Source organism: Sphaeramia orbicularis, chromosome 22, assembly GCF_902148855.1.
Source record: "Sphaeramia orbicularis chromosome 22, fSphaOr1.1, whole genome shotgun sequence".
In the NCBI taxonomy this organism is placed as follows: domain Eukaryota; kingdom Metazoa; phylum Chordata; class Actinopteri; order Kurtiformes; family Apogonidae; genus Sphaeramia; species Sphaeramia orbicularis.
The window spans coordinates 52719701-52747118 of record NC_043978.1 but is presented as its reverse complement, the minus strand read 5'-3'; the positions used below and the strand labels follow the sequence as shown (position 1 = coordinate 52747118).

The following is a 27418-nucleotide window of genomic DNA, read 5'->3' as shown; positions in this document are numbered from 1 at the left end:
ACTGACATTCACACCATTACTGTAACTTTGCTGTTCTTGATAAATCTGATCTGCACCAACGTATTTGAGTGTAAATCAAATGCTAATTGTTATTAGACTGTAATTAACAGTTTTTTATTTATTTATTTATTTATTTTACAAGAACTTTTTTTTTCATACTATTTGACTAATAACTAGTATTATAGTATGTTAAAATGTGAGAAAACACATTAAAAATGTTTTTATGCCATAGTTTTCACACCGTATGCCAGTAAATGCATGTTTTGTTTTGTTTTTTTGCTTCAAAAATTAAATGTGTGAGATCCAGCTGAGTGGATATTTTTGTAACTCCATGAAAAATAGGTTCATAAAAAATTGTCAATCACATTGTTTTTTTCATGCCTAAAGAAGAATAAAAATACTCAGGTAAAACATCTTGATTAAGATTCTTATAATTCATGCATGAAAGGGTTAATGCGGAAGGATAAATACTTATTGAAGATACTTTTGGCAAGTAGTAGGAAAGCTATAACCCGAAAATGGTTGCAACCTGACCCTCCAACTTTGGACCTCTGGCGTGGGATTATTAAAGAAATTTACTGTATGGAGAGACTTACTTTTGCTTTAAGACTTGAGTTGGAGAAATGTATTGAACGCTGGGAAAAATAGATTGTGTATGCACCTTGATTAATACAACCATAATTGTACAATGATATATGTGTGCATGATGTAAAAGAATATTTTAAGTTTAACTGTAACACCCATAATGATCTCATGTTCATCGTTTGTTCTTCTGAAAACTAATAAATAAAAAGTTAAAAAAAAAAAAGAAAGGGTTAATGCGGATCCGGCCCAAAGGTAACTGCTATCTGGGATGTGATGAATGTTGTGGCAGACCAACTGTAAAACAGTGTTGGGAGACAGACTGTTGTGGCCAAACATGTTTAGTTACATCGGCACATTATGATATTCCACTGACCAAATCCCTACAAATGAAAACTACACACATAAAAACATGAGGCTTCAAATCTCATCATTTTCAAGGTGCAGTTTAAGCGTGGCGGTTGCTGTTCTTCCACATAACGAGGTCAGATTTCAAAATGTAACGCACAGATAGCAGAACGAAGGAGAATGATGAAAGATTTCAGCCTTATTCTAGCAGAGTACTTTCAGCATGCGAGAACATCCCTGAACTCCTCCTGTCTTCCATTCACACCTGTGCATTCAGTCCCAGATCAGCCCATCCTCAGCCTCCTTCTGACTTTGTAGTCATTTTCAGAATGATGCAGCAGATGGAGTTAGACTCAGAAAAGGGCTAAGGTTACGCTTTAATAGCAGATTTATTTGTGTGATTTTCCCCCTCACTATCTGAGTTTTTGTTGTAATATCTAGACATCCCACTAAAACTGTAATGATGTGGGTTTGATAATCCAGTGGGCACAGTGCAGGGGTTCATGTGCACATGGGTATTTTCTCTTCAAATTCAGCTGAAGGCACAGTATATAATCAAAATCCTATCGATTTTTACCTAAACAGAATTATCTCATTGGCAAATATATTCCTTATTATAGTGTTTGATTGCACTACCCCTCTGCAATGCTGAATAATACTCATTTTCAGGTTGTTTTACTGCAGCATTCTTAATAATTTAATAGTCAAGTCAAGCCTAATATGCACGTTTGGTCTCCTGGTACATTTTTATGCCCCAGTCCATTGTCTTGAGAGTCAAAGCTTTAATTTTGGACATTTGTTATAGGCTAATTAGATTTCTGTACTTATAATGCCAATCACCATAGTGTCTCCTTATAAAACCAAACATAAGAGAGTATTTTGAAGCATTCCTACACTCTAAAAAATGATTCATGGGGTTAGTAAGTTAAGCTTAAAATCAAGAGCTTTCTCTGCTTAAAAAATTCAGTTTGTTACATGTACACATTTAAATCAGCTGATAAGTTGTTTTATTAAGTTGGTCTAAATGAAAAACAAGAAAAACAGTCTTAATCACATATCGATTTTGAACAGACATTTGTGCCTTTAACTTAACATAGAAGTAGATTAAGTTAGTACAACTTATAAATCTTTAATCTTCCTCTTAAAGCTGAGTCCAAATCTGTCGTACCTGCGCACATTTTACCGACAGACAATGCCCACCACAAGAAATGGAGGGAAGCACCGAAAAAAAAGAAAGGAGAAACACGATTTTGCACAGAACTGAACTAAACTTTAAGGCTTGATAGAATTTTGCTTTGTTTCTGCATCAGTAGTTTTAATTCTTCAAGGACTGAATAATACACATTTGGCTCCTTTCTAATTTAAAACTGTAGTTTATATTGTGGCGTGTTTGCTGCATTGCATTGTGGGTATTGGCTATACTGTTGTAAATGTGTTCTTTTCTGTGCAGGGGTTCAGCAGGGTTGTGGTGTTGGTGTTAATTTGGAGTTAATGTGCGCATGCTAATGTTTATTGGCCTTTGTGTGTTTATTTGTGTATTTTTATAGAACTGCACCATGAGTCAGAGCCACAGGCCAAACAGGCCTTTACTGTTTATTGTAAATTGCAGTTATATTGTTCAATGCAACTCCTCACTGTATGACAAATGTAATTTACTGTCTGTAATAGAATGGGGTCAACAGTGTTGTGTACAATTGAGATATTAACTTGCAGACAGATCTAGTAATTAAGATGCATAGAGAAATAGGCAGTTTGATCATGTAAGTGGAATTTCTGTGTGGAATTTATTCTGATAGACAGTAATAAGTTAGACCAACTCAATAAATGAAGGTAACTACTTGAATGGACATTTTAGAGTAGAATAAAAGTAAAACAATAAGTTAGTTTAACTAAATGGAGTTAGTGATGAGACTGTTGGCTCTTTGAAGGGAGTCGTTCAATCAGGAGTTGTTCAAAAGACTGGCTCTTTTATGTTTTTTGCATTCTTTTGAAACACCAATGTTTTAATGACTAAATAGATAAATAGATGACTAAATAACATTTTATTCTCCTCAAAACAAGAACAATAAATGTGTGTAAACATACGGGAAAAATTGCACAAAACACAACAGTGATTAATCACTGTAATTCCAGTACTTAAATACCTAAAAAACTGTAGTGCACATAAAATACTTCAAGTAACATTGTAAAATACCTGATATCTCTAATGTAAATATCAAAATGATACCACATCAGGAGTTCTGTCACTTCTACTCTGTATATAAAGCCAATGCCTCCCCAGTGACGCAAAACTGACAGGCAATCGGACACTCTTCTTTAACAAAAAAAAAAAAAAAAAAAAAAAAGAACAGCTCTTTACAAAGACTCAGTTCCATTGTTCATTTCAAAGAGTCGTTCAAAATATTCGATTCATTTGTGAACGTCACATCACTAAATGGAGTAGTTTTTACACAATTAAAATTAAGTTGGTTCACCTTAATTAAGCTTATAGAGTAAAAAGCAAATCATGTTGTTTGTACTAAAGTAATAGAGTTTGCCGAACTACAGAAGTCTGGTGGCATTTACGCAATTGTGGCCACGTTGAAATGACTTCAAAAGATTAATGGAAACTGTTAAATCAATTTTTTACATTGAGCAAACTGATTATTTTTTACAGTGTAGGCTGTTAGTTCATAGTGATCAGTAATTGATCAGTCAGAGTGATTGAACTTGTCACGTATTCATTTCTACTCTTCTGATTCCTAACCGCATTGTTTTTTTCCATCCATGTTTGATGGGTCAGGGGGCACTTGTATTTGCAGACTTTGTCATAGTGACTGGTGACCTGTAGGTTGGTCATGTCATGGGAGAACATATTGAAGCAGATCCAGCCAGTTACATTGAACATTTCCCAACCCAAGATGAGCGCCAGTCCATCACTTTGACCCAGAGACGAAGAGACAATCCGTGCAGTGGCGACACCCCTCCCCACCTCCTTCAAAGTGGGCTAAGGTCATTTCATCAGCAGGGAAGGTGACGGCTTCCCGAAGGGCCGGAGCCGTAGATGAGAGCACTATGCCAAGTTCCTGAGGCAGCTAGGAAAAGCTATCAAGACCAAACACTGAGGAAAACTGATGAAGGTCAGTGCCTCAGCAAACAAGTCTGTAGTTGCAATGGCTGCTGTGCATGACTATGGCTTTGAACTGGTCCATCAGCCGCCGTACTCCCCTGATTCAGCTCCATCTGACTGTCATCTGTTTCTCGATGCGAAAAAAACATTTGGCTGGGAAGTGGCATTGCACCGATAATGAGGTCATATCTGCTGTCGGCGTCTTCGTTCACCAGTAGGATGAAAGCTTCTTTACCAAAGGGATCTGAGCAGTGCCGCACCCAATGGGAGAAGTGTGTGGAATGCACGGGAGAATATGTTAAAAACGAAATGTGGTCTCAGTATATGTCAGGGCTGTCCATACTCATTTTGGTTCAGTTCCATATTTAGCCCAATTTGATCTCAAGTGGGCCAGAACCAGTAAAATAATGACTTCATAACCTATAAATAATGACAAATCCAAGTTTTTCTTTTTGTTTTAGGACAAAAAATCCCAAATTAAATTATGAAAATATTTATATTGTACAAAAAAGATGTGAATAACCTGAAAAAAAGGAAATTTCATTTGAAAAATTAGTGCAATTTTAACAATATTATGCCTGGACTTATTATTTCTACATGTACATTTACACACAATGTTCCATAAACATTTGGCAACAGGCAGAATATTATTAAAATGTTGGAGTTTGGAACTAAAATTTGAACAATTTCTACAATATTCCATCTGTTATTATTATGAACACAACTCCAGATCATAGTGAATCCATAAATGCACCAAACATTTAGGAACAGGCAGAATATTATTAAAATTGCTCATTTCCAGTTGTTCATCTTTTTTTTTTTATTTATATATTTATTCACATTTTATTGTGAAAGAATAGATTTGTAAATGTAAATATTTTCACAGTGTAATGTTATTTTTTTTTTCACTAAAATTTTTTCCACATAATTTTTCACAAAGAAAATTTGTCGTTGTCATTATTTATGGGTTATTGTGTTGTTATTTTGACTGTAGATCTCATTGGTCTGTATGTGGAACCTGAACCACAAGGATTTGGACAACCTGGACTGTTCAGGTTCATTTATGCACTTTCATCCTGCAGGACCGGAATGGAAAGATACAGCCTACCTATAATAATAATAATAATAATAATAATAATAATAATAATAATAATAATAATCATTATTATTTTTATTATTTTTATTATAAACCACGTGAAATGTTTGAATGTATTATTTTTATTCAGTTGTTTTATTTGGTATTGGTTTATTGTTCTTATTTGTAGTTGTTTTTAATTGTACAGCTTTTTTTTGTTTGTTTTTAATCTATTCTTGAATTTTATGGTTTTATTCATGTTTCATCTATTCTTCTGTATTTTTATTTATTTATTTATTTGTTTGTTTATTTATTCATTTTTAATCTATTCTTGTGTTTTACTCTGTTCTTATGGTTTTGATTTATTTTTCTGTACAGCACTGTGGTTTACTGTGGTTGTTTTAAAGTGCTTTACAAATAAAGTTGGATTGGATTGGTTTGGATATTATTACTACAAGCCCAAATGTATGGATTGTTCCTTCTGTGCTGATGACTTTACCGACAGATAATGGACATAAAAAATAATAAAAATGTGTACACAGCCTTGCCTTTAGCCTTTAGCTTTGATCGCTGCACACATTCATCATGGCATCGTTTCAATAAGCTTACGTAGTCTGACTTCATTCACTTCTTTTTTCACCCTGACGCGTCCATCGCTCTGGAACAGGGTCAATCTGGACTCATCAGACCACATGACCTTTTTCTACGAAACACAGTCCAGTATTTATGCTGTTTCTGAAACTGATGGTTGTTTAAGAAATGAGAAGCTTCTCACTGCATTAGTTACAGTTAAAGAACTTGTTGAATCTGAAATATTGAATCACTGCAGTAATTATTCAATGGAAGGATCTGAACTATTTGCTGAGTTAAATCCAGGTGGAGACTTTGGCTAGGTAGTGCATTTTACTGAGCTTTTTTTTTTTTTATTATTATTATTGATATATCGATTCAGTTTTATTATGTCCTCAGTGTACTGTAAACAAGTATAACCGATGGAATGATAAAAACCTGGATATATTCTTAAGTTCTTATAAATTAGGCTCAACTGTCTAATTATATATTTAAAACAGTACACTGCAGTTATTATTATTATTATTTTTTTTTTTACTTTCTTTCGTCTTTATTTACTGTGTCCTTGAACTTATAGTCCACCCTGTTGATACTTTCTTAATTTCCAAAGAAAAGTACAAATCCACAGAGACCATTCTCAGGAAGGCTCATATATATTTCTCCAGGAATTCGGTTGTACAAATCGAAGTATGGTTAAGCTATTAATCTTACCTTTAAAAAACAACACTATCCTACCTTTCACAGTCTTAAAGTTCCACCCAGTTAAGAGATTTTATCCACAATATTTGTTGAGCAAAAAAGTTTGTAAAACATTTCTGAGAAAGTTCTGTTTATCTGTAAAAGCTCTACATTTTCTACTGTAAGATTTTTTTTTTGTCTGTCCTCCCTTTTTTATTATGATTGATTGTTATTATTTCTTAAGCCAATGGATTTGACATGCATGATTATCGAAAAAGTAAACATTCTTCAGATTTTCCAATGGTGATGAGGATAGAATGTTGTAGGATATCAGAAATGACAAGTGTGTTTCTTATATATTACATGCTTTATTACCTCCTCCAGGAGGTATTGTGATCACTTTGCTTTGTGTATTTGTGTGTTTGTTTGTTATCAACTTTAGTGTAAAACTCTTCCACCCATCTTTCCCAAATTGTCCCCATAGATAGGCCTAGGCCCTGGGACCAACCCACTAAATTTTGGGCCAAGTAGGCCAAAGTTCAAGGTCACAGCAAGGTCACAAAATCTGCAATTTTCTTATCTGTCAACATTAAGCAAATTACAAGTTTGTGGTATGTGTATGTATATGTATGTATAGGTGTGTATATGTGTGTGTGTATATATGTATGTGTATATGTGTGGGTGAATAGATCTGTGTATGAATATGTATTTACATATATGTGTTATATTATGTGTTTATGTAAATCATATATTTGTTCATAATAATATGAAGCTGGAAACCAAATTATTTAATACTAAGTATCAGTCATATTATGGTATATAGTATAGATCTGCTTAGACTAGGAAGGTTATTATTATTAATTATATAAGGAGAAGGAGTGGGATTTTATAAGTTGTACTTCTTCTCACTCCTTTTCGAATATGTATTATATGTCTTATGTTTAAGTGTTTGGTTTATTTATTTTCTTCTGTTTGACATTCATATTCGAAATAAATACATCAATCAATCAATCAATTAAATTTTGAAATTTCATCAAAAATTCCAAACGACTCCGATTAGCCTCCAATTGGATCCACCTGTAGCTTAGAACAATATCTTGTATCTGGTACAAAATTGTCCACATCCACTGTGGAATGTGGACTCTGTGGACATTTACATTGAACATTGAAAATCCCATTTACCACACATTTAAAATTAGAACTCAACAAATATTGACGTGAATTGAATCTAATTGGACAGACACATGACTGGGACCAAGCTTCAACTGTTTCTGCCATATGGAACAACCTGGAAACTGTTGAATTTAAACAGAAAGAGTGGATCCACACATGCACACTGTTCAGGGTGCTTGGCTGTGGTTTGCCGAAGACTTGTATTTATTCTGTTATGAATATACAGTCAAAAGATTAACTTTCTTTTTGTGAAATGTTCCAGACAGTAAATGTGACAGGTGTGTATCCTCAGATGTTTCTGTTTGATTCTATTTGATAACAGGTATTTCCTGCTCTCTGCTGATATGAAATGTTGTATTAGACTTCACAAGCTTATTGTTTTGCTTTCTTTAATCTTGTCTAAGACAGCTACTATGATTGCTGTGGGGCATCCACTCATGACTCTTTATTTTCCACAAAGTCAGAGTTTCACAGTGTCCCAGAAGAAAGAAACTATGTGTAGCAAGTTATCCAGAAGTGGTGGAGCAGTGTCAGAGCCAAAGCCAGAGTGTGTGGCTGGATAGTGACCCCGCTGTGAGCCAATCCAAGTGGGATGTAGATGCTCAGTCCTAAAGGCTTGAAGCTTGTTGCGCTTCACAGGGGTGGCCAAGATGAAAGACCTATGATCAGTAGCTGAAGGTTCAGACAGAGCAGTTAGGTGATGATAGATCAAGAGGGCTGAACCAGTGCTGCTGCTGGGGTCTGAGCGGCCCAGTTTGGGTCGTCTGGGTGAAGGGGTCTGATGATGAAAGACTGGAAAACGCTCCAAACATCAGTGACGCATAACAGGTCTGTTTGGTGCTGCGTGTAAGACTGGTAATTCAGAATCTGTGTGTTTCCATGACAACTTTTATTCCTGGTTTAATCTGATTAAAGGTTCGATCCTATTTCAGATGTCCATGTAAACACCTTATTCCAACTGAAAAAGAAAAGTTGGGATTAAATTTAAACCCGATTAAAGTCACTGGTTTAATCCACTTTTAACTTGCGGTCTAAATTCTTCCTGGACATGTAAACCCTTTATTCCGTTTGGACTTTATTCCTCCCATTCTGCACATGCTCAGTGTCTTGTCCTGTGGCGACGCACACATTCTGCGCTGGTGGAAGAATCTGTACTGCAGTCTAGTCTTCCCAAAGCGTTCCAGTGGGATATTCTGATGGGATCTACCAGCCTGGAAAACCCTGAAGGAACAGTTCAACACTGGCTTTGGATTCATTCATTTCTGTTAGCTTAGCTTAGCCTAGCTTAGCATAATGGCTTCATTCCTCTGGTCAGACGTAGCCAGGCTTTCAGAGCTGATTTGTAGTATTTTAGGAGTGATTTTGGTAAATTCAGTTCTCCCTAATCATTCCTTTAGTCCGCTGGGGTCAATATGATCACAAACTGAGGCTCAGATCATAGTCATGTGACTTACGGCAGGAAGAAAATCTGGGGAAATAAAAACTAATGCAGAGCTAAAACACTAAAGCAAAGCTAATTTAGCGCATGCATCTATTCCAACAAAAAGATTTTCCAACTTCTGTCAACACAATAGTCCACAGATTGTATGAGTGCAGTAAGTCGCAGATCTAAAGAAATAATTAGAGAGAATCGGATTTCACAAAATCACTGACAAAAGACGAAAATCACCTTTAAAAAACTGGCTACGTGTGACCATGGAAATGCAGTGACTATGCTAAGCTAAGCTAACAGAAGGGCTGCCAGAACCCAATAAACGCTTCTCATATAAACCTTTATTTGGGTTTAACATTTCCATGTAAACAGAAGAGAAAGTACTTTAGTTCCGGATTAATTTCTTCTGGAAAAATGAATCGGATTTAAAAACCCATCATGTAACTGTACCCATTGTGATCTTGTGGGGAACAGACTGATGACCTTTCACCTCATTTCAAACCAGCGAATTGTGATGAGACAAACTAAAAACTTGCAAATTGTTTGTCTACACTTTGGAAACCTGCCAGTTCACACACAGATCAGATGGTGGATTATTTCCATAGCTCTGCCTGTCTGCATTTATATGCTAACTGCTTTTCATGCTTTTTTTTTGTGGCTGAATGTAATTTGCTGTTGTAAATGTTGTAATTTGTCTTGCATATCTGGTATTGATTATACACTGTAAAAAAAATCCTGTTGTTTATACGGAAAAAAACTGGCAGCTGTGGTTTCTAGAACAATACTGTAAAAAACACATCCAACTGTAAACATATTTACAGAGTAACATGTAGATTCAACAGTTTAAACATGTAGATTGAACATTTTAAACATGTAGATTTAACAGTTTAAACATGTAGATTGAACATTTTAAACATGTAGATTTAACAGTTTAAACATGTAGATTTAACAGTGGATTTAAATGGTAAATGTTCTGCACTTCTTTAGCTCATTTTCTCCTCCTTCATGGTGTCCACAGCTCTTTCCAAATCCACCAGGTCCAACTGGGACCAGTTTAGGGTTCAGTGTCTTCCATGGACACTTGGACATATGGACAGTCAGAGCCAGGATTGGAACCACCAACCCTTTGGTTATTGGACGAGACACTCTACCAACTCTACCAACCCATTCATTTACACATTTAAAATGGTACATTGGTAAATGTTTACTTTTTAATAACTTTTTTATTAAAAAAAAGCAAATATGCCGTTATTTCAACATTATGGTCTTTGCAGTTTAAACGGCACCACATTGTTTTTCAATTTACAGTTTTATTTTCTAAAAACAATAGAAATCCATCATTTCTACATCCAAATCTGGTTTTGTTCACATACTCTTCCTGTAAAAACTACAGCTATATTTGATTCAATCGTTAACACAAAAATATTTTCAAATAAAAAACTTTGCATTGTATTGTCACTGACAGTTTTTTTACGCTGCAATTTTACAACTTTTAGGTGTTAATGCTACAGTCATTTTTTACAGTGTAAAAGATAAAAAAAACCCTCCAAAAGCAAGTAGGTTGAGGATTTCTGAAGCCTGTTCCTGTAGCAGTTCTGTTGTAAAGAGGAGCTGGTGTCACCTCTAATAAACAGAACAAACACAAACTGTCAAGACAAGATTTTACCAGGGAAATGGCTGATAATAACACTGCACTACCCGTAATAAGACAAACAGACGCAACATAGTACAATGTTCTACAACCAGACACTGGGTGTTTGTCAAGCTGAACCACAGGTGATGCAATCAACTTGTTTGAGCAGTTCACGCTGCTGCCAGCCTTACCTGCAACGCTGTCAACAGTTTAGTCTACTTGCAAATCTTTGGTCTCTTTGCATAAATCCTTGTGATTCCATATGTAGCTGCGAGCAGTATTTATACAAGAACCAACTGCCAAACTCCCACTGAACTGTTTAAGGTTCAGTGTGTAAGATTTATCAGCTTTAGGTGGAGGTACTTGCAGAAACAAAATAAAACAATATGTTATCACTTTACATAAAATCACACAAAATGCTTATCCACATTTTTTTTTTTTATTATGTCTCTACAGTAGCTCACAGTGGACTTCATCCTCTTTTGTTTTGGCTAAGATTCATTAATGTCACATACTTTGAACATGAACGAGAAGTAAAGGTGCAGGAGGAGCTGAAATCAGCACTATAAAAAAATCCTGTTGTTTTTACGGAAAAAAAAAACAAACTAACTGGCAGCTGTGGTTTCCAGAACAATACTGTAAAAAACACATCCAACTGTAAACATATTTATGGAGTAACATGTAGATTTAACATTATAAACATGTAGATTTAACAGTTTAAACATGTAGATTTAACAGTGGATTTAAATGGTAAATGTTCTGCACTTCTTTAGCTCATTTTCTCCACCTTCATGGTGTCCACAGCTCTTTCCAAATCCACCAGGTCCAACTGGGACCAGTTTAGGGTTCAGTGTCTTCCATGGACACTTGGACATATGGACAGTCAGAGCCAGGATTGGAACCACCAACCCTTTGGTTATTGGACGAGCCGCTCTACCAACTCTACCAACCCATTCATTTACAAATTTAAAATGTTACATTGGTAAATGTTTACTTTTTTTTAATAACTTTTTTATTAAAAAAAAGCAAATATGCTGTTATTTCAACAATAAAACAATAGAAATCCATCATTACTACATACAAATCTAGTTTTGTTCACATACTCTTCCTGTAAAAACTACAGCTATATTTGATTTAATCATTAACACAATTTTTTTTAAAATAAACAACTTTGCATTGTATTGTCACTTACAGTTTTTTTTATGTTGCAATTTTACGACTTTTTGGTGTCAATTCTACAGTCATTTTTTACAGTGAGGGAAAACCCATGGCAGATTTGGCCCCCGGGCCGCATGTTTGACACCTGTGCTTTAGTCTGAATTGACCTAAAATGATTTTAACACCATTGTTCATTAATTTCTTCAGTGTAATTTTTGCTTTTCACAAATTCATCCCAGGGACCAGATTGGACCCTTTGGTGGGCTGGATTTGGCCCACGGGCCACATGTTTGACACCTGTGCTGTAGAAACATCTTTTGGACTCCTCCATGCATTGAAAAATGATGCTCTCCAGGTAGAAATTGCATCACAGTTTGACAGGTTGGGAGTATGTGAAATAAGAAACCATGACACACTCACCCCCATGTCCAAAGGGAACAGATCTCCTGTATTCCTCTCCACCCTGTGTGCTCTTCCTGCCACTCTCATTGGCTGTTCCTGAACTAACCAATTAACACCTGCACTTAGGGGTCCAGGTTACACACCTACCATCAGAATACTTTTATAATTTCTTCGCTTTATCAGGCACATGAACTTGACCCTACCCAGTAATCCGTACATTTTATAACAAAGATGAAAACAGAGAGAAAAGCATTTGCAGACATGCAGTTTGTGCTCCTGCCCAGCTTCAACAGGTACCTAAGGGAGTGTCTGTGAGGAGCCATGCAACTTTAATGCTGTTGGTTTCTGCAGCAGAACAAAGCCCACAGTGTTGGTTTTCATCTTCACTCCATATTGAGCAAGTAGAGCATGAGGAAAAAGAGGACAGGTAAAAGAATTTTTTTTGCTGAACTGTCTTAGATTTGTCAGTAAACTGCTCTGGTATCTCACCCGGTCACCCAGCAGGCTGTGAAATGACTTGTTGATCCCAGAAATGTGTGTGTGCGGGACAGACGCAGGCAGTGATACCTCTATCTGCAGGTACACCGTGGAAACCTTTTCATGTCGAAGCCTATACTGAAATGACCCTGCGGCTTTAACCCACGCCAGAGCCCACAGAGGGCAAGAAACACAGAGGGAGAGGGATATATTTTAGGCATCAGTAGTTCCTGATAAACAAGAAATTATCAGAAAAGGGAGTGCTGGGACCCTAAGAATCACACCCCACTGACCAGATTTCACTTTGTGGACACAGAGATTTACTGAATGTTCTGCTCTAACGACAGAAAATTAGATAGGGGGGAAAGAGAAGTGGGCGCAGAATGAATGAAGGGGTGGAATGAGCGCTGTCCTTTGCATGAAGCCAAATTAGCATGCGCAGTAGATCTCTTTTATGGCGTTGGCGCTGTCCGTGGTGCTGAAAAGATGTGGTTACACAACGGATAATGTTCTGCTTGGACGACAAGAAAGGAAATGGGAATAAATCTCAGAGGAAAATTGAGATTTCAGCAAGCTATTAGCTTTGTGTTGGCCAGCCTGGCAGGGACATTGGTGGTCAGAGCTGAAAGGTGCTAAAAGTAGCCCATTACCTCACAAAACAAATGGCACACAGATTTAATTAAATCATCAGTTTTTCTTTTTTCCCTTTAGTCCGTAAAACTTATAGTTTAATACTTCTATTGCTTCAACCCTTTCATGCAAGAATTGTGAGAACCTTAATCAAGATTTTTTTCCTGAGTGTTTTTATTCCTCTTTAGGCAAAAAGACAAGAAAAACAATGTGATTGAAAAAAAATTTATGAACCTATTTTTCATGGATTTGTAAACATGTCCACTCAGCTGGAAACCATACGTTTAATTTTTGAAGCAAGGAAACATGTATTTACAAATGTACTGAGTGAAAACTATCAAATGAGAACGTTTTTCTGATGTTTTCTCACATTTTAACATACTCTAGTACTACTCATTACTCACTTCATGGAGATAACGTGCAAAAAAAAAAATTGTTGTTCATTACAGCAATTGCTTTACACTCAAACATGTGACTACAGATCAGGATAATCAAGAACAACAAAGTTACAGTAATGGGATCAATTGCAGTGTATGGGATGATGCACACTGTAAAAAAACGTCTGTTGTTTTTACGGAAAAAAAAACTGGCAGCTGTGGTTTCCAGAACAATACTGTAAAAAACACATCCAACTGTAAACATATTTATGGAGTAACATGTAGATTTAACAGTTTAAACATGTAGATTTAACAGTTTAAACATGTAGATTTAACAGTTTAAACATGTAGATTTAACAGTGGATTTAAATGGTAAATGTTCTGCACTTCTTTAGCTCATTTTCTCCTCCTTCATGGTGTCCACAGCTCTTTCCAAATCCACCAGGTCCAACTGGGACCAGTTTAGGGTTCAGTGTCTTCCATGGACACTTGGACATATGGACAGTCAGAGCCAGGATTGGAACCATCAACCCTTTGGTTATTGGACGAACCGCTCTACCTACTCATTCATTTACAAATTCAAAATGGTACATTGTTAAATGTTTACTTTTTAATAACTTAAAAAAAAAAAAAAACAAGCAAATATGCCGTTATGTCAACAATAAAACAATAGAAATCCATAATTTCTTCATCCAAATCTGGTTTTGCTCACATACTCTTCTGTAAAAACTACAGCTATATTTGATTCAGTCACTGACACAATTTTTTTTTTCAAGTGAACAGCTTTTGCATTGTATTGTCACAGTTTTTTTATGTTGCAATTTTACAACTTTTTGGTATTAATTCTACAGTCATTTTTTACAGTGCATGAGTGCCAAATGTGTTGGCTGATATGGAACCAAAACAACAAAACCCATGAATATATAAGAGAACAGCTGACCACTGTGGTGACCACTGTGCATGAAAGGGTTAAATGTGTTTTAAAGGGTGTGTGTGTGTGTGTGTGTGTGTGTGTGTGTGTGTGTGTGTGTTAGGGAGTTTATCCCTCTTTTCAAAGACACACAAAGTAGAATAAACGCGCAAACTCATCTGTATATTGGCCCGTCTGTCTTCGTATAAGATTCATAAAATAGTAATTACAATGGAATATCTTCCATTTCTTTTAGTCTGAAGTCTGAATGAAAACATTAAGAACGAATTCTCTGTGGAGCCCGAGGAAACGGAAGGAAATGTTACCCGACGAATTTTCATTAAAATTCAACAAGAGGCAGGCTCCGTGAGAGGTTAGATTATTGGCGGGCAGGCGCCTGGACACACACACACACACACACACACACACACACACACACACACACACACACACACACACACACACACACACACACACACACACACACACACACACCCCTCACAGCTGGTGTGCCTTCCTCCAGTACAGACTGACAGAAGCGGGGCGGCCGCTCGAAGCTGGAGCGCTCATCTCTGTGTTCTATCGCGCGTCTTTGACTCTTGACATAAAAATAAAAAAAAATAAAAAACTTTGAAGAGGTGGGGAGAGAAACGTCAAAAACGCCAATAAATCACCGCTGCTACTATAAAGAGAAAGAGGGGGGAACAAGAAAAGAACCATCAAGTCCGACCAACCGCGCTGGATCCTGGAGCCAGAGGGAGCTATGCCATCTCCCGCCGCGCACTCTCCACTCCTCCAGTGTTGTGCGTCGGAGCTGCAGCATGGTGTCTGTGTCTGGACTCTGGACCTACTGCCTCGCCCCCGGGAGACGACCTCTCCTCTTCCACTCTGCCAGACTGCTCCTGCTGCTCCTCTTACTGACCGTCATCTCCTCCCCGGAGCCCTGCCTCCCGCACCCGCAGCCCTGCCACATCCTCGCCCGGATAGGACATACCGTGCGCCTCGGTGCGCTCTTGCCGACCCGTCAGCCGGCACGGATACAAAACGCGCTCAACCGCGCCCTGGCCAGCCTCCGGCACCAAAGCGGCGGAGGGTCGGACTCCTCGGCGACAACCTCCCAAAGTCCTCCTCCGCTGCTCCCGTACAACCTGAGCCTGGAGATGGTGGCTCGGTCGCCCTCGGGAGGAGACCCGGAGTCGTTGTCCCGTAGTGCCTGTCAGGACCTGGTGGTCAGGGGGGTGTCCGCCGTGCTGGCTTTCCCCCGCAGCAGAGAGGAGTTGATCCAGGTGGAGTTCCTCTCATCTTTCTTGGAGATCCCCTTCATCTCCATCCTGGAGGACACAGAACCGCTTCGGACCAAGGTATGGATGTGTGTGTGTGTGTGTGTGTGTGTGTGTGTGTGTGTGTGTGTGTGTGTTAGTGAGCTGTCCCCTTGCGCCCGTAGAAGTCATTTTTAAAGAATGGAAAATCATAGGCAAGGCAGATTTATTAGTCTAGCACAATTCATACACAGGGCAATTCACTGTTTTTACGAAAATGGAAAAGAGACAGATTAAAAACACACAATTACAGTAAAAACAGACTCAGTCAAACATAAATAATAATCATTTTAAACAAAGTAAAAGGTCAGAGTGCAGATGTTCTATGCACACTTCCATCATGTGCCATAGAACATATGATGTCCCATTACTTTTGGACATTGTACTCCTCCACATCACAAAGCCAAGCATACTGAGCATCATCTGAGAGTTGGCGCTTACGGATGAGTCTTAAACTGACCTGTTAGCCAGTGGTGAGGATTTAGTGTCTGAGCTGCAGCAAAAACAACCAGCTGTGCCAGCTGATGGCAAAGGGACAGTAGAAGAAACAGTGACTGTGGCTGGAGAAAGGAACGCTTTATTTCTAAGACCATCTTGACTGTGTTTAATCGAACAACATCAGGAAATAGCAAAAATAATTCCAGTAGTAGTTTGAAACAGAAATGTCAGTTTGTAGACTCCAAAGTTAAACAGATAAACGTCTCTTTAAGCAAAGGTTGATGTTGAGCTGGAACCTACAGGCCTTCACATGCATGTTGAATATGTGCTGGTTCTGCCCAGGTATTAGACTGAACCCTGGGGCTCTTCAGCAGCACAGGTTTCAAGGGGAAAAAAAGGTTTCTTTAAGCTCACCTCTATAGTGTGTGTGTGTGTGTGTGTGTGTGTGTTAGGAGAGTGTGACTATGCCAGAGTGTGTGTGTGATGTATGATTGAAGACGGCTGTGTGTTGGCACCTTTCTCGGTGAATCATTCAAACGGTTGAAGATGCTGATCCATTGATGGCGTGCAGAACTGTGACACCTGCAGCTTGTGCTCATTGTTGGTGCGTGTACAAGATAACACATGTATGTTTATGTGTGAGTATTGTTAGGTTTTCTCTCTCTCTCCCTCTGCGAGTGTGTCGGTTTATGTCCAAATTTGTGGGAAGGCAATAAAACGTGTGTTTGTTAGTATTCCCAGCAGCAGTTGAGCAGGTTGCCAGTCACTCAATCTAGCTCCAGTCATATCCGCCTGGATCCAAGTGAGCAGCCAAGTGCATCTGTTTGTAACACACACAAACGTACACACACAGACATATGCTCTGTGTTCGTGCATTTGCACTCATGGCATTACGCACAAAGAGGGCAATGTGCCCATGAAGAGGGCTTTAAACTTTCATGCAGGTTTGACTTTGACACACACACACACATGCACACACACACACACACACACACACACACATACATGCACACACACACAGGCTGAACTAAGAGGTGGTATTAGAGACCAGGAAGAGAAAAAGATCTATAGTTAAAGCCTGAAATCTTTGTCCTGTCTCGTCTCTTTGTCAACAATGGATTGCTTCTTCGATTTCAATAAAACTTGCATGAATGAGAAGTCACAACACTTGACAAATGTGTCGGCAATGCAACGAGATAAAAAAGCAGAGGGAGAACGGAAAGGAAAGGATGCAGGGAGGAAGAGAAGAGGAGGTGGGTCTGAAGAAAGCAAAAGGAGAGGAGGAGTGTTTTTTCCTTTTTTTTTTTTTTTTTTTTTTTTTTTTTGGAGCTGTAGGAGACATTCCAGTTTGCACAACTGTGCCAAGTAGTCACTGGGCAAGAGAAAAAGACTGTGGCTCCGTGTTTTAGTATTTTTAGCAGCGAATTCAAGCAACATTTTCATATAAATGAATGCCTGCTTTGGTAAGCTTTTGTATTTAAGCAATCAGCACGGTTCAGCTTTATATGAAATTCATGAAATTTGTTTTTTTTTTCTTCTTGCACTATGTCAGGCTAGTCTGTCTGGGTTCATGGGACGTGATGTGTCTCATGTTTCTTCCAGCAGCAACAGCTGTTTCTTTATAAGCAGAAGACGAGGGGCTCCAGTGGGTAACAATATGAAGAAATGTTCTGGATCAGAAATTTCAAGTTAATAACGAATGTGAGCAAGGATTATGAGGCTGGGAAAAGTATGTTCAAATTTATAATTTACAATAATAAATAATAAGAACATCTTGTAGAATTTAACCCTTTCATGCACAGTGGTCACTCCAGTGGACAGTTCTTCTCCAGCTGTTCTCTTGTCTATTCATGGGTTTGTGGTTTTAGTTCCATATCAGCCAACACAGTGGACACTAATGCACCATCCCATACACTGACATTCAGACCAGTGCTGTAACTTTGCTGTTCTTGATAAACCTGATCTGCACTAGCATGTCTTAAATCAATTGCTAATTGTTATTAGACTGTAATTAACAGTTTTCTTAATCAAAAAGGTTTGGTTTTTTTTGCATATTATTTGCATGAAGTTAGTAATAACTAGTATTAGAGTATGCTAAAATGTGAGAAAACATCAGATTAGCTGCATGAAAAATGTTTTTATTTCACAGTTTTCACACAGTTTATCACTTTCTGATAATGGGTTTTAAATACATGTTTTTTTTGCTTCAAAAATTAAATGCATGATGTCCAGCTGAGTGGACATTTTTGTCACTCCATGGAAAATAGGTTCATAAAAAAAAAAATTCAGTCGCTTTGTTTTTTTCATGCCTAAACAGGAATAAAAATACTGTGGAAAAAAACTCAACTGAGGTTCTCATAATTCATGCATGAAAGGGTTAATATACATGTTTGAGGTTGACAATAGTAGATTTTTAACAGCATGTGTAATAATCCATTTGGAGCGGGAATAAGCCAGCAGCCAATTAATTAACTGGTTCCATTCCTGTTTCTCCCCCAAAAAGTGACTCTGACGATGCTTTATGCATGACTGTCACCTCCTTCAAAACAGTAACAGCTGACCTGAACATCTAAGTCAAAGTAATAAATACCTAAATACATAAAGCTGGATCACTGAACATCAAACTCCAAGTAATGAATCACGTTTTCTCCTTTGTGTTCTTATTTTCCTCAGTCAGTACATCCAGTCTGGAAGCCTGCTATTACTCATCAGCCAGTGTCACCTCACACTTGTGCAGACACAGATTGTTTGTAAAATGTCCCATTGGCCCTGACTTATTGATCTGTGTCTAATGTATGTAATGTTTCCTTTCTGCTTTTGTGTAAAACTTGTTCTGGTGAATAGTGAAGTGCTGGAACCTGTGGTCCATTCATTAATGAATCATGCTACTTTAAAAGCATCTGAATCATCAACCACAAAAAAAAAAAAAAAAAAAAAAACGCCAAAATTCCACTGCTTCTTTTCCTTCGTGTTTTTAGTTGCAAATAGGGATGTAACGATTACCGGTATAACGATAAACCATGATAAAATTGCAGACAGTTAGTATTACCGTTTAAATTCTAATTCTCATGATAACCGTGTTTGATTACCGCACTTTTCTGGAGAAAACGCCTATGTAAAGATCTGCTTTTATGTCAAACATTCGAGTATAGTTTTATTTTTTCCAATTTTAATTGTATATACCTAATATTTGGGACCAGTATTCACTTTTAAAGTCTTTGAAAGGTTCATTAAGCACCTTTGTGTTATTTATGCAATAAATTATTTACATTTTTCATATTGGATTTTCTATATTTTTTGAGTGTGTTTTTTGGTCTTTTATGTTGATATAGTTGGTTTAAGTGAAAAAAATAATAGGCAGATGATATAAATGAAGTTGTGCGGGAAAAAAAAAAGATACCAAACATGGGTATAGTAAACATTTATTTATATAGTATAAAAGGCAAAATCAAAAGTACTGAAAAACGGCCAAAATAGTCTCAGACCCCTAAGGGTTAATACTTGAATGTTTCTGCAACAGAAAGTGCATTGTGCCTGTTATTTCATTTGGTTTTGTTGTTGTTTTTGTTTTGTTTTTTTCAAAATACAACTTGGTTTAATTATTTCAGTGTGTGTATTAGTACTTATTGAACATTTTGAGCACAATTTCAATAATACCATGATAATAATGATAACCGTGATAATTTTGGTCACAATATCCGTGATATGAAATTTTCATATCATTACATCCCTGGTTGCAAATTGAACCTATATGAATGAAAGCAGCTATGAAAACAGTTTACAATAAGGATCAGTCTGTTCTTCACTTACTGTGGTTCAGTACTGCACAAGACATATTAATCAGTCAAATAACTGCTACTTCCAGCATTAAAATGACAAATACTTTCAGTCAGATGCCTCCACTTTCCCTGCATCAGTATCTGAAATCCTGAGTCATGCATATGTTTTTGTGAACCCACAGTGACCCTGAACTTTGACCTTTGGGTAAGGCTGTGTAATCTCATGATGTCTGACTGTGACCGACTGTGTTTTGGCTTATGATTAGCTTTTCAGAGGGATTGTCCAGATTGCGTGTCGTTATATAATAAATTATAGCCATGGCAAAACTTTGCTGCTCAGCTAATATTAGTTTTAAACATCCCATTCATTAACCCTTTGATGCATGAAGTATGAGAACCTTAGTCAAGATGTTTTTCCTGAATGTTTTTAATCCTCTTTAGGCATGAAAAAAACAATGAGACTGAATGTTTTTTAATGAACCTGTTTTTTATGGAGTTACAAAAATGTCCACTCAGCTGGAAACCATGTGTTTAATTTCTGAAGCAAAGAAACATGTATTTAAAATGCAATATCTGAATAGGATATACTGTGGGAAAATTATGAAATAAATACATTTTCAGTGCAGCTAATCTGATGTTTTCTCACATTTTAACATACTCTAACACCAGTTATTACTAGAACTGTAAGAGAATATTGGTTCTGCGATATATCGTGATATTTCATTTCATAATACTGTATCGATATTAAAAACTACTGTATCAATATTTTTAGGTACCTTTTCAAATGCAGATATTGTTTAAGTTCATTTTTGTTTTTTTTTTGTTTTTCTTATGTTTTATTTATTCTTATTAACACTCTTTTGTTAAATAATGTTTGTTCCTTTGTTGGGATTGAACTCAAATCCTGTTCTGATGTTAGTTGTGAACTAATAGAATATGAACATTTGAACAGGATCTGAAACTGTAAGATCTGTAAAATAGAATTTAAGCTTCAACACAGGAAAATGTTGTGATAGAACATTAGATCCTGTTGGAATCAAATAAAAATGTGTTTAGTATTTGTGCAGCTTTCTGCTGTAATTCAATTCTTCAAGGAAATAATCATTAAAAAAACAAAAAACAAAAACAAAAAGCTTTTTTAACAGTATCATGATATATCGTGATATATCATATCATGATCCTAGTATTGTGATTTGTATCATATCACCAGATTCTTGCCAATACACATCCCTAGTTATTACTCACTTCATGAAGATGATATGCAAGAAAAGTTTTTTGTTTAAGAAAATTGTTAATTACAGTCTAATGACAATTAGCAATTGATTTCCACTCAAACATGTTCGTGCAGATCAGGTTTATCTAGAACAGCAAAGTTACAGTCATGGTCTGAATTGCACTGTTTAGGATGATGCAACAAAACCCATGAATATACAAGAGAGCAACTGGAGAAGAACTGTCCACTGGAGTGAACACTGTGCATGAAAGGGTTAATATAATTATGGTATTTTACAGAGCTTTGCATTAATCTATAGGTGTGTGACATTAGTGTTTCAAGGCTAGTGAGTTTATTTCCGTGCATTTATAATAATATTTCAGTGTCTCTTTGCACTAAAGTGTTGAAGAATGCACAATTACCATGAGTCCGTCATCTGTGGGTCCGGCTTCTGAACTCTGACATGCAGCGAGCCTGATTCACACAGATGCTTCAGAGTTATGTTAGATTGTAACAACATTTTTGATTCACTGTAGATGTCCAGTAGGATTAATTACCTGCTGTCAAGGTAATTAATGGAGACACTGCAGGTGTATGTACCGAAAAATGTCGACTCGTGTTTATTTCATAAAACTACAGGAAAATGTATAGTATGTAGAAACTCCCCGATATTTTATGCAAGGTGAGAACATTGTGACTCAGATCACAGACTGTAATTCTTCCTCACGGCTAAAATGTGCTTAGAGGTCTTATTTATGTCTCTGTGCATAAGAAATCAATCTAAGTGAATCCTCAAAGGAACTTTGTGTTGGTAAATGACAGTTGTTCAAATGGACAGGATTTCAGTTCAGTTCAACATGTTGATGCTCATATGAACTATGTTTTCAGCTCAAAAATGTCCCATTTCAGCACAATTAATGCTATATTTTCATGTCACAAATGGCCAAGTTCTATTTGAACTGAATTGAGCTGAAAAACAAATCTTCTCTTCTTTTGGATTCCCCAGTTTTTCTTCCCAGATTCTCTCCTCCATATCACATGTTTTATTTGTGCAGGTTCAATCTGGAGTATGGTGCTGATCCATCCTGCTTCTGTTCCACCAATACATACATGAAGAATGGCACACAGCACTGTTTACATCAACAGTTTTACAATAATAAGCATTTTTATAAAGAAATAACAATTCTATATTGTTCTTTCCTCTTTAGTCTGATGCTAAACTATCCAATAAATAATAGTGCTCCTAGTTTTTGCACAGGGATCATTAGCGTAAACGCTGACATGGCTGCAGAGCATCAGTATGATGGGATCCACAACAACCATGTCACATCCGTCCACTGACACATTTAGTGTTTTTGTGTCAGCTGGGATTGTTTTAGATCCACAATACCAACATTTATGAAGAAGAGCACAATTATCAATAGTAAGTCTATAAGTTTATTCCTAATAAAGTACTGGTACTGACCAGAGCATCATGGGTAATGTCACGTCCGTCCACCAGCAAAAGTTTTCACATACACGTGCTATTCCAAATCCAATATTTATGAAAATAGAGCTTCCACTGTCAAAGAATATCAGTAGTCTGTGCACAAATGGATTAGCATTATTTACACACACTTCTATGCATTTATGACAACTGGTTTTTTTGGACATAAATGGACACTCATTTGACCCCCTAAGGAAATTTTAGCTGCTCAAACAATTATCATGTGATGTTTTTGCCAGGTCACACAGCCTTCACTTTGAAGCCTTTAAAATCTAATAAGTTTGATCTTCACTCCATTTCTTCATGTGATTCATGTCATTTCACATTCATAAAAGTGGACTTTGACCACCAGACTATTTTCTGTTCTTCCTTGAGTCCCACTGAGCCTTTGAACTAGACTTTTGATTCAGTCTGGCTTTTCCTGCTGCAAAGTGTTTTAAATACAATTGGGACTGACGGCCTAACTGAAGGGTCAAACCTTTTTCTAGTGATGCATGAACATATTTACACAGCAAAGACATATAGTGTATTTCTATCTCTCTCTGACATTCACCTTGAAAACAAAACAAAAGGAGCATTGGGAGAAATGAGATAATAGGAGGTAGGCAGGTCTTCAACACACAGGGAAAGCAGTGAGGTGTGGGTTTGGTCAACAGGAAGCCAAATTGTCATTCAGTACAGACAGGGAATATTCACCGCATTCACTGATCGCAAAATACGCAAACTGAAGATATGATTCTAATTAAAAAATCCATTTACATTTTGTACTGGAAGAGGGAGTGCTCCTGAGAGGAGGAAGGAGGGCTGGAGAAATCAGAACCAAAACAAATGCCTCTGCCAAAAAAATGCCTCCTCGGTATCATAGTGATCCAAAAAAAGAGGGTTTTTTTTGTTTGTTTGTTTGTTTCTGGAAGGACAGTCTTTCCCGTGTGTTTTTGAAAATGTGGTAATTTTTCTGCAGGGCATTGGGAATTGGGCCCAGGTTTTTCTAGTGAACAGATCCCTCCCCTGGACATCAGAGGGAGGTAGATAGACGCACAGAGGGGAATAAAGACACTTTTACACTTGGAGGCACAGACTCTTGCAGTGCCTTCTTCCAAAATGCCACATAAAATATTGTCCAGATTTTCAAATGTCACAAAAAATGAAAGGACTTATGGAATGTACTTGCTTTCGAGACAGAAATGCATAAATAGACCTAATCAAGGTCAAAGAGCATGTCTGAGAGAAACAAACAAAGAATCTTTTAAAAAATTAATTAGTACATGGCGTGATTTCCATCCACGTCAGTGTCTGCTAATAAAGACCGCACAGTCGTTCACATTTTATCCGGAGAATAAAACAATGAATTGCACTCGGCGCAGCCATGATGGAGGCATTATGTAGCGTGCATGACATTTCTTGGTGGTGCTGGTGATGAGATATTTTCCAGACAACCTTTCAGCGCGTCCAAAGCCCCCGCAGAAGGGTTGTCATCATTATGCGTTTGACAAGTAAATTTCACCCATAAATTATCACACGAGTCTTCTATTGTCAAAGTTTCCCTGTGTTACAATGCCCAGAGGATTTCAACATGGTAGTGAAAGGAGACAGAGAAGGAAGAAAAGAAAGAAAGAAGGAAAGTTGGAAAATGTAGTTTGACTTGTATTTTATTGCAGACAGTATGTCATTTGTAAAATATACATATAGGCACCCGTTACTGAGTAGGGGTGTGAATCTGGTGATACCATAGAAATCACAATACTAGGAGCACGATATGATATATCCTGATTAGGGATGTAACAATATGAAAATTTCATGTCATGGTTATCATTATTATCGCGATATTGTTGAAATATGCCTAAAATGTTCAAAAAGTACTAATACACACTGAAATAATTTAACCGAGTTGTATTTTGAAAAAAACTAATAAAATAACATGCACACAGAGGTCGCGTTAAGCCGAAAATATTCCGTCATTGATGGATTTTTTTTTTTAATGACGGAAAATTCTGAAGGCTGTCCGTCATTTTGACAGATTAAAATACAGAGGGTAAACTACCAAAGAAAGTTTTCACACAACACTGTGAACAGAACCTGCTGCAGGATCGCTGGTCTGTCTCTCTCTTAACAAGGCATCAAACATTCCGTAACAGCATCCTACCTGTATAGAACCAACAGCACCACTGTTCACAACTACACTGAATACAACAGCCGTACTGCAGTCACATGACTCACCATTTGTCCACCTGTAGTAGACCTGTCCAGTAGATGGTGAGTGTGAATATTAATCAGTCAGTGTCAAGTCTTGTGTTGTTGTTTAGCTGAACTTTAGCCGAAATTAGATTCCACTTTGGTAGTGCAAAATGTGCAGACAGCTGAGTGTCCTTAGTTATTTTAGAAAGCCCAGTAAATGTGATGGTAATGATAAACGGGGTGAAAAAAGAGGGACTGATACGGTGAAGGGTGACGAACAAGCAAGGAATACGCCAGTTCTTATGGCATTTGGTGTGCTATATGTACGCATTTTCTACCTTTCATGTGTTATTTGATGGCATGTCAATTTGTTTCCAGATCTGTGGTTCACAGAACCTGAACTCTAACCCTCAGTGCATGGGATTTGACACTGCGTGAAAAAACACAAGGAAAGTTTAGAATGTCTGCAGATAACACACCAGTTAAAAGTGGCGTATAGAATTATGTGAGTTGTGATATCACGTTGGTTTATCAGCCAGCAGCAACTACAGCTGCTGCATCATTGACATGTTTTTGAAAATTAAATACTACTAAATATATCTCATTATCACTAAAAAATAAAAATTTGAAATGACAGATAATAATATGTTATGTCGGAATTTTACGACCCTGTCCGTCAAAATGATGGACAATAAAAATGTCTAGTACAACCTCTGCATGCACAATGTACTTTCTGGGGCAGAAACATTCAAATATTAACATGTAAACAACAAGCATACAAATGTGCGTTAAAGATGGAACCTTATGGCCAGAGATATCTGCGTTAGGGGGGGTTGGTAGGATTTTATCAATATCAACACCATTGTCCATGCTGTGTACCAGTCCAATTCCTTATCAGTTCTCCTATCAACTCCTGAGTGTTTTTGGAGTGGAAATTTCCGCCTTTATGGTGCAGAACAGAGTTAAAAGATTGAAGGAACATGGATGTGGGTGTTCAGCTGAACACAGTGATCTCTGATCCCTCACACGATGCCAGATCAATAACCATTATTCATCTACAGCTGATAGAACCACGTGGGTCAGGATTACTGTGGAGAACCTTTGTCCAACTCTACAATACAGCGATATGATGCCAGTTCAGGCTTTACCGAGCTGAAAGGAAACTGTGTCCAGAAGCATCACACGTTGGGCTCAGATGAATCAATATCCAGGTTTTTTTTAGAGCACAGGTGTCAAACATGTATTGCGGGGTCCAAAACCGGCCCGCCAAAGGGTCCAATCTGGCCCATGAGATGAATTTACAAAGTGCAAAAGGCAAAAATTACCCTGAAGATATTAACAGTCAAGGGCATCAAGCTCAAAAATAACAGCATAATAACCTAAAAATAATGACTCCAAATGTTGTTCTTGGTTTAATGTGAAAAAAATAATGACATCATGCCTGTAAATAATGGCAACACCAATTTTTTCTCTTTGATTTATTGCAAAGAACATTCAATTCTGATGTCCTTTAATAATAAAATGTCAATAACCGGAACAAATATGAACAACCTGAAATGTCTAAAGAAAAATAAGTGTAATTTTAACAATATTCTGCCTGTTTTGTGTCTGGGTAGATCTGATCTGTAATGCACATGTAGAAATCATAAGTTGAGGCAGAATACTGATGAAATTGTACTTACTTTTCTCCAGAAATTTCTTTTTTTCTAGTTATTCACATCTTTTTTTGTTTTGGATAGAAATAGTTTTGTCATTTAATGTTAATTTTTGCACTAAAAAATTTGGAGTTGTCATTATTTATAGGTCATTCTGTTATTATTTGACCGGTCCGGCCCACTGCAGATCAAATTGGGCTGAATTTGGCCTCTGAAAGAAAATGAGTTTGACACCCCTGTTGCAGAGGAAATGGATGCGCTGTGCTCCAGACCAATAAGAGTACAGACTATTACCAGAAGGCAGGGTCTGGAATGGTGTAGGGATGTACCAGTGCAAAAGGGCAAAGGTCATTTCAACTGGGATGCACCATTAATGCTGAGAAGATATTCTGGAGCAACTCATGGTACCTTCAAGATGACAACTTTTTCAGGAACATCTATGCATATTTCATTCAGAAATCCAAAATCCTATAATGCTCATATTCCAGAGACCTGGACAAAGGGGGTGGTGGTCCTGGTCTGACTGATGCGGTCCCTGTTGGTCCCCCAGTGAAACCATGTGGATCATGTAACAGTGAGCCTGTTTACAAGACCATAAAAGTCTGATAACTGGAGTAGTCAGATAATTGTAATAACCAGATTAGGGACGCAAATTATCAATTAATTCATTAATCATTAGTTTGTTGACCTTATCGATCGATTAACGATTAATTGATATACAGTGATTTTCCTAAGAACCTGAATTTCTCTGTCGATAGGGTCTATAACAGGGGTGTCAAAATCATTTTCTTCCGGGGGC

The 27418-nt window shown here is 37.3% G+C and overlaps 1 protein-coding gene across 1 annotated transcript in view; it reads left to right on the top strand.

Annotated features, from left to right (window-relative positions):
* Positions 1-15089: 15089 nt before the first annotated feature.
* Positions 15090-27418, top strand: part of grin3ba (glutamate receptor, ionotropic, N-methyl-D-aspartate 3Ba) — a 269174-nt gene continuing 256845 nt past the window's right edge. Inside the window, exon 1 of the mRNA XM_030127637.1 lies at positions 15090-15915. Coding sequence (XP_029983497.1) covers positions 15376-15915 — 540 coding nt within the window. The 5' untranslated portion in view covers positions 15090-15375. The remainder of the gene's footprint in view (positions 15916-27418) is intronic.